The sequence below is a fragment of the Anneissia japonica genome, unplaced genomic scaffold (assembly GCF_011630105.1).
Source record: "Anneissia japonica isolate Jap-2015-1 unplaced genomic scaffold, ASM1163010v1 scaffold287818_len932483_cov186, whole genome shotgun sequence".
Classification (NCBI taxonomy): domain Eukaryota; kingdom Metazoa; phylum Echinodermata; class Crinoidea; order Comatulida; family Comatulidae; genus Anneissia; species Anneissia japonica.
The window spans coordinates 802,511-817,023 of NW_022703366.1; the positions used below are offsets into that span (position 1 = coordinate 802,511).

At 36.2% G+C, this 14,513-nt stretch overlaps 2 protein-coding genes and 1 long non-coding RNA gene across 3 annotated transcripts in view; 1 reads left to right on the forward strand and 2 right to left on the reverse strand.

Annotated features, from left to right (window-relative positions):
• The first annotated feature begins 3,466 nt into the window (after window positions 1-3,466).
• Window positions 3,467-9,396, forward strand: LOC117104430 (nucleic acid dioxygenase ALKBH1-like). Its single transcript, XM_033245279.1, has 4 exons — window positions 3,467-4,635; window positions 7,931-8,033; window positions 8,721-8,868; window positions 9,054-9,396. Exons 1-4 carry the CDS (start codon window positions 4,627-4,629, stop codon window positions 9,394-9,396), a joined length of 603 nt encoding a protein of 200 aa, XP_033101170.1. The 5' UTR covers window positions 3,467-4,626.
• Window positions 4,716-7,032, reverse strand: LOC117104417. The gene is made up of 2 exons (XR_004444741.1): window positions 6,419-7,032; window positions 4,716-5,381 (listed from the first exon to the last, which is right to left on the reverse strand). It is a non-coding gene; the product is annotated as an uncharacterized LOC117104417 (long non-coding RNA).
• A 443-nt stretch (window positions 9,397-9,839) lies between the features above and the next one.
• LOC117104434 (protein dispatched homolog 3-like) overlaps window positions 9,840-14,513 on the reverse strand; it is an 8,099-nt gene continuing 3,425 nt past the window's right edge. Inside the window, exons 3-7 of the mRNA XM_033245287.1 lie at window positions 14,134-14,386; window positions 12,717-12,841; window positions 12,235-12,324; window positions 11,763-11,933; window positions 9,840-11,545 (exon numbers count right to left, since the gene is read on the reverse strand). Of these exons, the coding sequence (XP_033101178.1) occupies window positions 11,156-11,545; window positions 11,763-11,933; window positions 12,235-12,324; window positions 12,717-12,841; window positions 14,134-14,386 (1,029 nt within the window). The 3' untranslated portion in view covers window positions 9,840-11,155. The remainder of the gene's footprint in view (window positions 11,546-11,762; window positions 11,934-12,234; window positions 12,325-12,716; window positions 12,842-14,133; window positions 14,387-14,513) is intronic.

Genomic DNA, 14,513 nt, shown 5'->3' on the forward strand with positions numbered 1-14,513 from the left:
AATACCGACCTCCGGTTTAGCACAGTTCACAGGCTGCTTATCCTCATCAGACATGCTAGGAGTCCCCTTCCCCTTTTTCTTCTAAAGTGCCACAGTTAATTAGGGCCCTAACTACTGAGGCTTAAAAACACAAGAGGTCATGACCTGTTGGATTGTCAAGCTTGTATATGAGCCTTGCATTGGGCAACATTAATGAAACGATAGAATATGCGCATATACCACTTGCATTGGCGGATTGAATGTTTGTACTAGTTCGCTTATCTTTTACCTTACGCATACAAAAAAAAATTTGCATACTGTATCTGGAAAAATTTGCAGTTTAAGAAAATGGATACAAAAATTTATTATTGCAATTGAGTAGAAAGAATACATCTGGCAAGGTAACTTGCAGTATATAAACATGGGGAAAACCTGACTGCATGCTTTTCCGGATCGGACAGGATACTTGTAGGTCAGGGACCCCCAACAACTGTATGAAAAAAGCTTGTATCAACAACTAAACAACACTCGTAATAAATCTGACATTTCAATTAAATTTTATACAATTCATTATTGCACTAAATTGAAAAATTGATTATAGATGATTAGGTGGCATATATTGTTAAAAATGATGTGCCCAGCACTTCCTATTAATGGCTTGCCCATTATTGCTGACCTGTAATGTCCTTTTGAGACCTTCAGTCAGCCCAGCAACGCCACCTTTGATTACAGAACTAGTCTTTTGAAGGTTCCTAAGCCCCTTGCCCAAACGCTTGTGCACATTGTTCACACAGTCAATCTTTTCAACAAGAATGTCATCGCCATAAGGTTTATCTACTGTGTTCAGGTCAATTAGAGCTTTCAAGTCTACGTCATACAGAATAGAGACATAGCAAAGACCTTTCCCAAAGCACCTTTGCCACTTTCTGTTCCATTTTACTACTTAGAACCATCATAATTGTGTAATATGATCATATTTCCAGATCATAAAGTCATCAGTCTCTGGGTCAAGCGATTTCATCCGGGAATACTGCACACATTCTTTTGACAACACCTGGGTGTCTAACACCTCCCTCACAACTATGTACTAGACATAAAATTTCAGGCATTTAAATCAGCAGCAAGGAAACAAACTTGTGGCAGCTGCAATACCATTAATTCATTTAACAATATGCTTTGTTTATCCCTTATTTTCATTAAGACATGGTACGTCCGTTCTTCATAGTTCACGCTTGAACAACCTAAAACAACTGTCCGGCACAAACTTGGTGTGGCCAGCAAGGGTAACGCACTTTGTTGGGCGTAATGAAAACTGTAGTGGAATGAAGTTTCCCTCGTGTTTGGGGTTGACTTTCCAATACCTTTTCTGCTTTGCTTTTATGTTTTCATTATTCAGAATGTAATATTAACCCCAAACAAGGCCCGAAAGCCACTTCTAGGTAAGGGGTTACTTTCCAAGGAAATCCTGGTACAAAAATAACTAGGGCTGTCTTGCACATCAAAAGGTGCTCCTCCTCCTTGCTCCAGAGAATTTATTGCTAGGTCGATTTTCTAGAAAAAGGTTAGTTTTCGAGTTAAAAGATAGCTTAATGAAATAATGTAGTATACATATATACATTGACTGAAATGTAAGTCTAGGACTACCTGTATACCACATGTTCAGGCCTTACTGGATAATGAAATGTTATACTCTGGACGTTCATTGCATACAGTAGTGTGCATGGCATTCATTAAGGATCATCATCTCTTCTGTATTTAGTGTTTGGCATCATTCTGTTGATGAAAACATCCCTTTGATCTTCCCATCTGTTGGGGCACAACGTCAGCATACTTATGTGTGTGGTGTGTACGTTATGTTTCCCTCTTTCTAGGCTCCACTGATGCAATGTTGTTTGTAGTTCAGGAGTTACATTAACATCAAAGTTTAAATCAGCTATGTTGCATACATTTGGTCTCGTTATCATTGATGGTTACAAAAAAGATAGCTTAATGAAATAATGTAGTATATATATATACATTGACTGAAATGTAAGTCTAGGACTACCTGTATACCGCATGTTCAGGCCTTACTGGATAATGAAATGTTATACTCTGGACGTTCATAGCATACAGTAGTGTGCATGGCATTCATTAAGGATCATCATCAAAAATCTCTTCTGTATGTAGAGTTAGGCATCATTCTGTTGATGAAAACATCCCTTTGATCTTCCCATCTGTTGGGGCACAACGTCAGCATACTTAATGTGTGTGCTGTGTACGTTAGTTTCCCTCTTTCTAGGCTCCACTGATGCAATGTTGTTTGTAGTTCAGAAGTTACATTAACATCAAAGTTTAAATCAGCTATGTTGCATACATTTGGTCTCGTTATCATTGATGGTTGCAAAAAAGATAGCTTTGAGACATTGACTGAAATGTAAGTCTAGGACTACCTGTATACCACATGTTCAGGCCTTACTGGATAATGAAATGTTATACTCTGGATGTTCATAGCATACAGTAGTGTGCATGGCATTCATTAAGGATCATCATCAAAAATCTCTTCTGTATTAGTGTTAGGCATCATTCTGTTGATGAAAACATCCCTTTGATCTTCCCATCTGTTGGGGCACAACGTCTGCATACTTAATGTGCGTTACGTTTCCCTCTTTCTAGGCTCCACTGATGCAATGCTGTTTGTAGTTCAGGAGTTACATTAACATCAAAGTTCAAATCAGCTGTGTTGCATACATTTAGTCTTGTTTATTATTGATGGTTGCAAAAAAGATAGCTCTCACTCGTATTTGTATGGATTTACGTAAGTACTGGTGAACTGTAAATCATTATTGCATTATTTTTTTTTTTTTTTTTTTTTTCGTTTCCTTGACAATAAATGTGTTAATACTCAACAGATATCATTATTGCATTATTTGGTTTTTGTTTTTTTTTTTGTTTAAAAAATGCCACTGTGTGAATAAACACAATCAACCAATGCAATTACTGTACAAACATTTTTATTCTGACTGCTTTATTTACACAAACATATAAACATAACGTGTTGTGGGGTGCTACTTCCTCACCATTTCTTTTACCAGTTTATTCTTAAAGACGAACTCGCAAGCTGTTGACCACCTCTCTTCACTGAATTCAACACGAACAGTTAGATGGCCATGCCTAGAATAAACAAACAAGTCGCACCACTTTCTGCTGGTTACACCTAACTGGTGCTGTATTTGTGTAAAGTATGAGTGGGACTCCTTTAATTTTCCTTCAGCTGTAATATATGGTATGTTTTCGTGGCTTTGTATGGGCTATTGTGCATGGACACTTGATTTCAAGTAGCCCTTTTCCACAACACTGACAACTAACAAGCCCGTCAGGGCTAGCGCTAATGTAAACTTGGTCATGTTTAATAAAGTCCACAATCTTGCACAGAAAACTCTTGGTGCTGCGACTTTTGCAGTGTCCTGTACGCATTTTACGCTTCACCCTCCATTTCCCGTTCATATTTTAGTGATGGAAGTGCATGGCTTACTGTAATATTATGTATGGCAGTCCGCCATGTAATGCTCAAGTTGTTGTTCCTGATTCCATTGTTATGTTCCAGATGCAAAGACTGGATCTTCACTATGTAATATTGTAGTGATATGACAAGCGAGATGGTTTACTTTCAATAACTGAACTGACTACATCTCTTCTGGTTATAATGCAAAGCGTTTATTCAATGCTACTATTCTACTGCATGATATATACAATATATACAAGTTGGGTTGTGAGACGTAGTGTTTCCTTCAAGGTATCAGAAGGAAGTCTTCTCTAGATAACTAATACTTTACTTTTCTTACAAGCTTGGGGTGTGGTGGACTTTCTCTGATTGGTTGAAAGATATCACCTTATCCTAATCATTTGACTATTACATCATTTTGGGAAGTTTCTATTGGTCAGATAATATAACAAGCTGTCTCTCAATTGAGCTTATTTTATAAATCAAATGACCACTTGGGCTTGTCGTCACGAATTGCCCATTGTCCTGTCAAAGACTTTATATACAATAATTAAGGAGACATTCAACAGGTATCTAATTGGTTAGTGAGGTAAAAGTTCAGTTGAATTGGCCTATATAGTGTTGGTTATCTTAACACTATAGAACATTACAACAGTATGGCCCATAATTGTATTAACAATTGAAGAGAAGTCTACTTCAACTGAGCTCTTACTTTGCGATCTTACCCGGGTCAACAGTGCATGAGCCACTGATCCTGTCTTGTCGCTGTTTCAGCCAATCAGTGTTTTCTGCCTGGCCATGTGTGAGTTCTTCGATATTCCGAGCCAACAGCATGGTATAAACCGGCAAGTTGTCAAGAAATTCCTGTGTGGAGCTGAATTTCTCTGCAACCACAGAAAGCGGATCTGGCAATTCCAATGCGACCACTTCTTCATGTTGGTGCATGTTGAAGTCTGCAGACAGCTCCTGTGTTTGGTGCGGTCCAATCTTAATCTTAACCTAATTAACGCAGGAGGTTGTTATTAAGGCATCCATTGTACATAGCCATTCAGGGGGAACAAATTTGAACCATGCTTTGCTGATCTCTTCTTATCATTATATTCTACACCACCATTCTAGACATCGTTTTTAGAAAGAGCATAAAGTGCAATGGAAAGGTTAGCAATATGTCTAAGGTGAGTATATATTAGGACAAATATAAAAAAATGTTAGTTTATCATCCGAATAAATTTGAAAAGTGATGAGGGAGGGAGGGTTTTTTTTTTTTTTTTTCTCCATGCCGGCATTTAAATTCGAAACAGCAGAAACTTGTAAAATACTCATGAATCCATTGAAAGGCGGAACAAGGAGTATGCAGCTTGAGGAATCTTAATACAGCTTCTACTGTACATGCATCAAAAATAGTTGACATACTCAAATGTAAGAATCTCAGACATTACAGTTATTGAATAATTATATTTTATTCACAAAACCCGTTAAAATTTCATATGGAAAGCTCCAAAAACTTTGCAGTACAGACACATCAGGAATGGGAACGTGATGCCAATGTTTCCTTGCGGCCATCAATGTACCATAAAACATCAGTGAGTTTGTCTACAAAATCCCTTCCAACAGATTCAGCACATTGCATCGACCATCCTAGTAGATTATCCTTTAGCCACTGAATGATATGGTTTGAAAGTTTGATTTTGTTGTTAAATGGATTTTCTGTAGCAGCAGGCACAAAGCTCATGTTTCTGGAGCTTTCCATGAGCATAGAAAATGCACATTGTACATTTTCGCTGTTAGTTTCTTCAGCTGTGTGCTCCACGCCGACACAGAAACAAACATACATGCCAGCACACGTTGCATCGGAGATCAATGTTTCAGGATCCATCTCAATGAGTGTTTCCTTTTCCGTCCTTCCAAATTTTGCAACTACCTAAAAAAATCAACAGAATGACATAGATAGTCATGATGTACATCAAAAAAGAGAAGAAATGCAAGTATCATATTTGTTGTTTTTCTATCAATGTGTACACTGCATATATTAAAAACTAGGCTAGAGCTGTGTTGGATTCAGCTGAGCTGTACTGAAATAGTAGAGCACAGCTTTTTGTATATAGAAATGTTTTTATATACACAATAGGCCTAGGTCCCTTTGTCAAGATTCTAGATGTCAATAGCAAATACACACCTTCATTCATGATGGCATATCATTCATATTTTATATAGACCTATGTTCATGTCTGCACCATACTTGAATATACAAAGATATTCAATCTGTGTGTACATACCAGTGTGTAGCCATATAGACCTAGGCTATCTAGGCCTAGACATTTCAAGGATTAGACAGTAGGCATCTGTCTAGTAGTAGTAAGCCTAGGCAGTATGCTTTGTATGTGAACGTCATGAGTATTACAGCGTCTGGAATGTAATATTAAGTATTTCCAGACGTCTTGTGAACGGCGACGGCTACGATTTTTTCTTTATCTCCTGCTTCGTTTTGCCGGTATTTATGAGTTTGTACACCTAAAACACACATATATAAAATTCAAAAAAAAAAAAAAAATTGATGCGGTCCAAGATAGTGACGTGGGTGGGGATGATAAACTAACTTTTTTTTTTATTGGGCCTTAATGGACCTAACATAAAAATGTGAACAAACTCAAAACACTTCAGTTACAATAATATTTATTCAAAAGATCAAATAAAGTTGTTTTGAAGTGCTATAGTGAAAAGAACAAAAACATAGATGCAATAAAAAGATAATTATATTTATATATGTTTATATATATTATGGTGTTATATTTTTATTATTATATTTTATGATGATAATTTTTGTAAATAAATACAAATCAATAAATAAATTAATTAATTAGGAAGGTTTGTATTAAATAACGGATGGATTGATTGAATGAGGTATTAGTTATTGTAACTCAAACATTAAATAGCATTACATAATATATTTTTACTTACAGATACTTGGCTACTGGTGATTCATACAAAACAATATTTAGTATAGAGTTGGCAAGTCAACAATTGTTGGCATTGTACCTGAGGATTGCAAGGCTATTTGCTGTCATTTAAAGCCACAGTACATGGAATTCCAGAAACAATGGCAGTTCACAAACTGCATTGGTGCCATAGATAACAAACATCTAGTGATTCAAGCCCCTCCCAATTCTGGCTCAACATTTTATGAAGTACTATCTCTGTGGTACTGATGACAAAAGCTCTACAAGCACTGTCTTTGCCAGCTGACAAACCACTACCAGGATCACCAAACATTGTCCCTCATATCATTTTTGGATATGAGGTCGTTCCTGTAAAACGTATTATGAGACCCTACGCTGGACACAGTTTTGAAGACAGGAAGAAAATATATAATTAAGGCTATCCAGAGCTTGTAGGGTAGTGAAAAAAAGAACTGTTGCTTCAAGGTGGCGTGTCTACTAACATGTGTGCTGCACAACTTTTACAGAAGACAGCAGTACAATATTTAAATGTTACAATGAGCAGTTAGAAGCATACAGAATTGGATTATTTTGAACTTCCATGATCAACTATTCCTCGTTGTCGTCCTCCATCATGTGAGTAAAGGAAAGGTTAGACAGTTGTCTTGTATACACTCATCTGATTGGCTGTGCGAAAAATTGGCCATCATCTAAATTTATACAATACCAATCACCAACCTTGATAACGCCTCACTTTTGTACCATATATATATATAGCCTGGCCTGCTGACCCTGATTTTCCTGTGTTGGCTGCTTTCATGGCCTCTTCTAGTGATTTTGACAATGACTGATCAGAATTGCCTATACTACGAAAAACTACATCCACTGGCAACCTTGGTACTCTAGAAAACTTGGTCAGAGTGCACTCTCAGTGGTATGTTTGGTCAGGTTTTGTGAAGTGGGCCGTGATTACCAATACGTCAGCAGATTTATTATTTTGGTCTTCAGCACTCAAAAAGTTCAATTGGATACAAGGTCTTGATATTTTCTAATGGAGCGCGAGCATGACATTGCCACAACATCTTTTGCAGTGTTCTTTATAATCAGTTGTCCTTCTCCATACAATGCCAAAAAAATCTATCTCTGCAAATAATTAATTGGTCTGCAACAATACTCTTTGGCCCTGGTACATAATGTATACTAAATGGGTATGGTGCAAGTTTTGCCACCCATCTCTGTTCACATTCAGTAAGTTTCGGTTTTGTGAGTATGCAAACGCATCAGCCGTTGACTGGCTACAGTTGGTTGAATAGCAATTGACTCCTCTTCAGCATCATTACTGGTAACGGACTCGTAGCTCATTCCAAATATTCAGCCCTTAAATTATAACCATCATTATACTATAATCGGATTGTGCTGGTGCAGTTTGGTAAATAGCTTGTGGTTGTTGATAAGCCCCAGTCTCCCGTGGTCATGTGATGGGAAGGATGTACTGATATTAGTTCCTGATTATAGGATTTGTTTTTCATAACAGGTTTTACCCTTTAAACTGGATTCAGATTCAGATGACTTCCATTTGAAACTAGGTTTGAAGACTCCAGCAGAATGGCAGTGCTTTAAACACAAAGGTTGTCCAGGTAGGAATTCATATTAATTTTACCACAAATGGTTACCAATGCTTCACAGTAAGTGACATTGATACCTGCTGTAACACTGATTGTAATGGCATCTGCTTTCTGTCCTCAAATTATTTTTAAAAGGGATCTTTAGGCAAAGAGGAGAGGGACTGAAAAAATCTAAGTTTAGTTGATATAGTAAGATCACTGGCAGATCCAGGAATTTGTAATAGAGGGGGCCCAGGGAGGGGCATTGACAGATGAAGGGTCTATAGCACCTCATCCCCACCATGGTTGAGGCTGAGGTAAGAAAATTTACAATTATGTCACCTGTAGATGGCCGGAAATGGCACTCTCAGACTTAAAAATTTGAATGTAATCTTTTTTTTTTCTCAATATTTTACAATTTTGAGAAAATTAGGGTGGGGGATGGCTGGGCTGGCTGGACTTCCCCCTTGAATCCGCTACTGAAGATACAAATAGTCTTAATATATTGATTGGAATCAATATAATACATTGTTCAACTTGACTTGGTCATGATACACAACCCTTTTGGAATTGAGTTTTCAAGACTTCCGACTTTTTAAAAGGTTACTCGACACCAGCTGTCACTCAAACATTTGATTAGTTTCAATATTAAAATCAAGTTTTACTCCTTCATATAAAATTTTAAAAAATTAATCTTTGTTGTTTTTCTTCTTCTTTTAGGACTGATTTTTATAAGAAATCCCTTCCTACCAGCTTATCAAAGGTTTTGGGTGAAGCAGTGTGTTCAAGAATTTCCAAAAAAACCAAACAAAACCAATTTAGATCAAAATACACAACCTGAAGGATTGCATAGCATTTGGGGAAATGAGTAAGTTATGAGGATTTTAATTATAGATATTTAAACTTGATCTTATTCATTTTATATTTTATTAAATTGTTATTATTTACCTGTAAATGGTATGTCTGGAGCAATGAAATTATGGGCTCATAATTTATGCATAACTAGAAAAAGCTTCATTGTCAGTCTTAGATAACCCATATTTTTGCCTTTAGAGAACTCATTAAAAGATTGCGTTGGGTTACCCTTGGTTACCAATATGACTGGACGAATAAGCTGTATTATGCTGACGACCATGTTCCGTTCCCGGCTGATCTTGCTGCACTGGCTAAATACTTTGCAAGCAAATTGGGCTTCATGAACTTTGAACCAGAGGCGGGCATTGTGAATTTTTACCACATGGATTCAACTCTAGGGGGCCACACAGACCATTCAGAATATGACATGGAGGCACCATTGTTTTCAATAAGGTTAGTGACTTTCATTAAATGTGTCTGTAGTGCAATTCACTTACACCTTCTTGATGCAGTAAAACCCCTGTCTCTTATACACATCTAGATGTGTATAAGAGACAGCAACTATTCCTCGTTGTCGTCCTCCATCATGTGAGTAAAGGAAAGGTTAGACAGTTGTCTTGTATACACTCATCTGATTGGCTGTGCGAAAAATTGGCCATCATCTAAATTTATACAATACCAATCACCAACCTTGATAACGCCTCACTTTTGTACCATATATATATATAGCTGTAGCATGGTGGTTTAGATGCTTGCCTTTCAATCCCACAATCCTAGGTTCACTTCTGAAATAGGCTTCCCTGATCACTAGGCCTCCAGTATGATTGGGTAAATTAAAAGTTTGTGATTACAAGTTTGTGTTACTTGGATGTGTATTAGTAGTAGTATTCTACAATTTTATAAAATATAATAGATAATATTTGATAGTTTTAACTACCATAGGCCTACTCACAGATACTATAGTGGAATGTCAAACATACTTTATTTACAATCAGTCCATTTTATTTAATTTAAACATAGAAATTCAAGCATTGAATTTTATGCCAATTCACTGTAGGTGTAAACCCTGTCTTCCACTAGGCGAATTTATTTGCACTAATCGAAGGCGTCGGTTCGGTTTGGTTCCACATTTTTCGCTTCGCAAAAAGTAGAAACAGTTTGAACTACCATTTTCGCTAAAGTGAAAACTCTGATAGAAATGTGAATGCTCATGCACATAATCAACGCTTTCGATTCGCATGAATAAAATACGCCTAGAGTGGAAAACAGGCTTTAGACAATGTACATGCATCCGTTTTTAAATCCACTCTATTCAAAATACACACGAAGGCAATGGTAATTAGTTAAATTCTAATAAATTATCATAAAATAAACGTATAAATATATTTTTTTAAACATTTTAACATACATTGCATCTCATTCCTACAAACAATTGCACAGTTTATAACTATCAAGGTGTTCCTTATATGAATTGCATATTCAAAAATGTTATCAGATGGCTTTCAATGAATCAAAATATTATAAACACAATTCTTAGGGAATTTGAAATATGATCCGATTAAAATCCCAGTAAATATTTGTTTTGTATACCACAACATCGGTTGACCTGGATCTATGTATTCGGTATGTCAAATAAAATATAATATGCCCTGTGGCAATACATTGAGGTATACATTGTCATCATTTCTATAGATATGTTTTAATTTCTTATTGACTGAGATAACCAGATTAATTTCTTCCAAGATAAACAGTTGTGTTTGTATATTTTTCTTTTTAAAAAATGTCAACTTGTTCTATTCATTTTCCTAGCATAGCATACATTTTTTTGTATTGATCGCTTTAATATATTCACTTGTAGGTGGCAAATATTAATTATAGTTGTATTAATATATTAAATTAGAAAGAGCATGAGAATAATAAAAAGTTGTAAAGTCAGACCTATTTTGGGTAGCACTTGTTTTTTTAGTAACCCTAATATATCTGCATAAATCTATGAACACTCTTATAATTAAACTAAATTTTACTGGTAAAGTCATTTTATAACTAACCATTATAGAATAATATAATGCGAGGCAACCTGATCCAACACCACATCGTATGACACTATCTTACCTGTCACAAACATAATCCCATTTGTTGCCCAATATTTAAATTTAATAATTTTAATTCTTCTCTGTTAGGCTTATAGAAATAATGCTTATAGATCCTTAGATGAGGTTCATGCAACTCAAAAAATTGGTTTGCAGCGACCCTTACCCTCTTTACTTGCTTCCTCCAACCTCGTAAATTCTATTATTGAGCTAATCAATAACAGGTTGAACATGTTGTTTTGAACATTTAGCTTTGCACCATCGGAGAGGCGGAGATAGTGAACCAAACTCATCTTCAGGCCCGATCAATCCCATCATTGTGGAAAATAACCCAAGCGAGAAGACCATTGAAAACCCAATAGTGCAAAACATAAAAATGCCAAACTGCTTAAAAAATGTAATCTTTGCAAACAGCATGAAGAATGATGCCCCAAGTGTTGTAAATGCACCAGATAACACTGACACTCCAACGCGCCGGACCATTTCACGAGTCCTGCCACATCGATCTTGTTTCACGGACACATGGTATCCCTCAGCTAGATGTACAACATAATCTACAGCTAGTCCAACTACCAACGATAAATTCAGCGACTCCAATGGCTAAAATATTATTTTAAAAAGAAAAAAGATGTCTTCAAAATTACAGAAAATTAGTCACCAATCCTTACTAAAAATTAAATTTTATATTCAGTACAGTACATTGTCGACTGTCTTAGAAATGTGGACTTGACAAGATAAAACATAAGATAATTATATGAATTGAAATATTGACACTTAAAACTACACTGACTAGTCAATATTATTATTACATACGCACCCCCAGTTGCCAACCAGCCAACGGAATAACTCCGACAACACACAACGTAATCAAACTGATGGTGATTGTAGCCATTGTTCCCACGACCACATTTATTGTCGTTACCACAAGAACAATTAACGCTACGCATAATCCAATGACGATCCCTTTAACGGCTGAATTTGCAAGTTCCTGTTTCAAAAACAAAATAAATGTTAAACTATGAGCTTTCCATCCATAACCATAGCTCCACTATTATATGGGTGAGCGTTTCAGTCAATTAGATGAGAGAAGATACTTGGGATTAGATCTTCACATTCCTATTCGAGTACTGTCTATCTCTGTTTTTGTCAACAATAGTTTCATCAATGGAAAGTTATGATGATGATGATGATGATGACAACGACGGCGGTGGCGATGTTCGTGATGTTCACTCGGACATCGAGTCTAATATCGTTTCATACAAAATATATTAATATAAAAATACGCATACCGATTGAACTTTCATCCAATGCCACATTCCGTTGTCTCCTTGCGGAGTACACTGAAATCCTCCTTTTAAACCATTAGGCATCTTCGCCACCTATAAACAATAATCACCAAACTGAGTGAAAGTCAAATTTAGTGATATACTAAATGTGCACTAGGTGGACTGGTATTGCATAAATCTGTAGGCCTTATGTAATTAATGGGTGCGTTGTACCTTGCGGATTGTGGAATGTAAGGATGGACCTTCCTGCTCCCCCACCTCTTAGATATTGTTGCTAAAAGTCCCACAAACGATAGTGGTTAACTATACGGTAAAAACAACTTGGACACGCGCGTATCCATGACCCTTTTCTGATTGGTCAGTTATTAAGTTTGATTGACACTCGCTCCGGAAGCTATTTATACGTGGTTGAGGTAGGATATAGAGGGCTTATTACGAACACCTTTATTATTGCTCTCTGATTTCCTTTTTAATATTTTTCCTACCTCGGATTTCATGAAATCTTCCCAGCTCTCAGCAATCGGATTAACCTGTGTAGGACCGACCGTACCAAACACCAGTGTCGTCTTAACAACGATGGCGGCATATGCAAGATGTGTTCCACTTTTCTCTGATTATGAATGTAAAATAAATAAAGTCTCCGAATTAAAGACCACTTTTCTGTGATCCAATATTAACAAATGTCTTGTATCTTTTTTTATTTCAATTAGAGACCAAAGCCTGCTAAAGATCATTCCTACTGTATCTAATGGCAAAACGTTGCTGTGCCGCGAGGCCTCGTAATAACCGTTCATAATAATACTCATTATAATAGGCCTACGCTATTATTCTGAACAACATCCTTATCATCAACAGTACAGTCATAACCAACGTCTTTAATAAAGATTGGTAGTCCGCCGAATTAAATCAATTGCATTTAACGTCTTCATTGTCGTAATCATAATTTAACTTAGACTTATTGTCTATTCCCGCCAAAATCTATCAATCTATCGTACATTTTAGGTTTGCATAATTGATGTTATCAATATTTGTTGGTATCAGATTACTTTCGTATGTAATTTCCGGTACCGATTGATTTGATTCGTCTTGGTTACAGCTTCTTACAAATTTTAATAATTTAGCAGTTACCTTACGTTTATTGCCACATTACTTCAGATAGGCCCCTATTCATTTCATCGTATTTCTTTTATTAGCCATTAAAAAATAAATAAAACCGAAAAATCAATGACAATTCTTCGTTCCTTTTTTTTCATGCGGAACACAGACACGCACATGCAACATTAGCTTGTTCAAACCAAGGCAATTCAACAATGTTGAATTGAATGGTTCAAACCAGCAAGGAATTTTAAAACACGCACAGAATGGGTGACAAAAGACATCTTGTTAAAAAATATAATTTAAAAAACTACCATAAACATCAAAATTTATTGGCAGTAGAAAAAAAAACCAATTAGATTCGTGATTTTTATTCCCTAGTTTGATAATCTTCATTTTATCCCTGTTCATTTAGATGTTATATTTGTACATTACAATCTAATTAGAGAATAAATAACTAAATCGAAAGGGACAACAATCATGACAGGAACATAGAAATAGTAGGCCTATTATATAATATAAATTGATTTATAAGAGAAAGTAAAAATAATAACATTTTTAAATAAAAAAAAACTTGGGGTAAGAAAGAGCATTGGATAGCCCTTTCAATAATGGACCTTTCCGGTAAGCCCCGCCCCTTGGATATTGTTGCCAAGGTCCCACAAGACGACAGTGTTAACACATACGCGAACACGTGCGTTTGTGGGACAACACGTGTGTTTGTCAGACGCGCGCGTATTCCTAGCGCTGTTCTGATTAGTCAGTAGTTAGTTTGATTGACACTCCGGAAAGGTCTATTATACACACCGTTATATGAGGCGTTGGTCAACAGATCAAATGTGTTGTCATCAATTTGTTCCCCAATGTACTCTTTGAATTCATAAAACTGGGGACCAGGAGAAGACATATGACCACTTGTCAGCCAATAGGCTAGGCCCACTTCAAAGAAGTTCCTAAAGTCTGTGGGAACTAGGGACATGTTGTAGATGTCACTGTTGTTTCTCATGAACTGGTCCACTTCGGCATCTGCCAACGGAAACGATAGTTCGATGTTGCTGCTCTGAAATCAATAATTAATATGCACTTGTTTATAGAATAAAAATATTCGTTTGAGTAGTTCTTTTATTGTTGTTTATTTGTGTTAACAAAGACCTCGCAAGTAAAATCAATACAATATATCGTCATTA

Bases quoted from the DNA above. Each gene is read 5' to 3' on its own strand.
- LOC117104430 (XM_033245279.1), top strand. The intron at 8,034-8,720 runs GTAGGAATTCAT...TTCTTCTTTTAG, and splicing joins TAAACACAAAGGTTGTCCAG to GACTGATTTTTATAAGAAAT. The intron at 8,869-9,053 runs GTAAGTTATGAG...TTTTGCCTTTAG, and splicing joins CATAGCATTTGGGGAAATGA to AGAACTCATTAAAAGATTGC.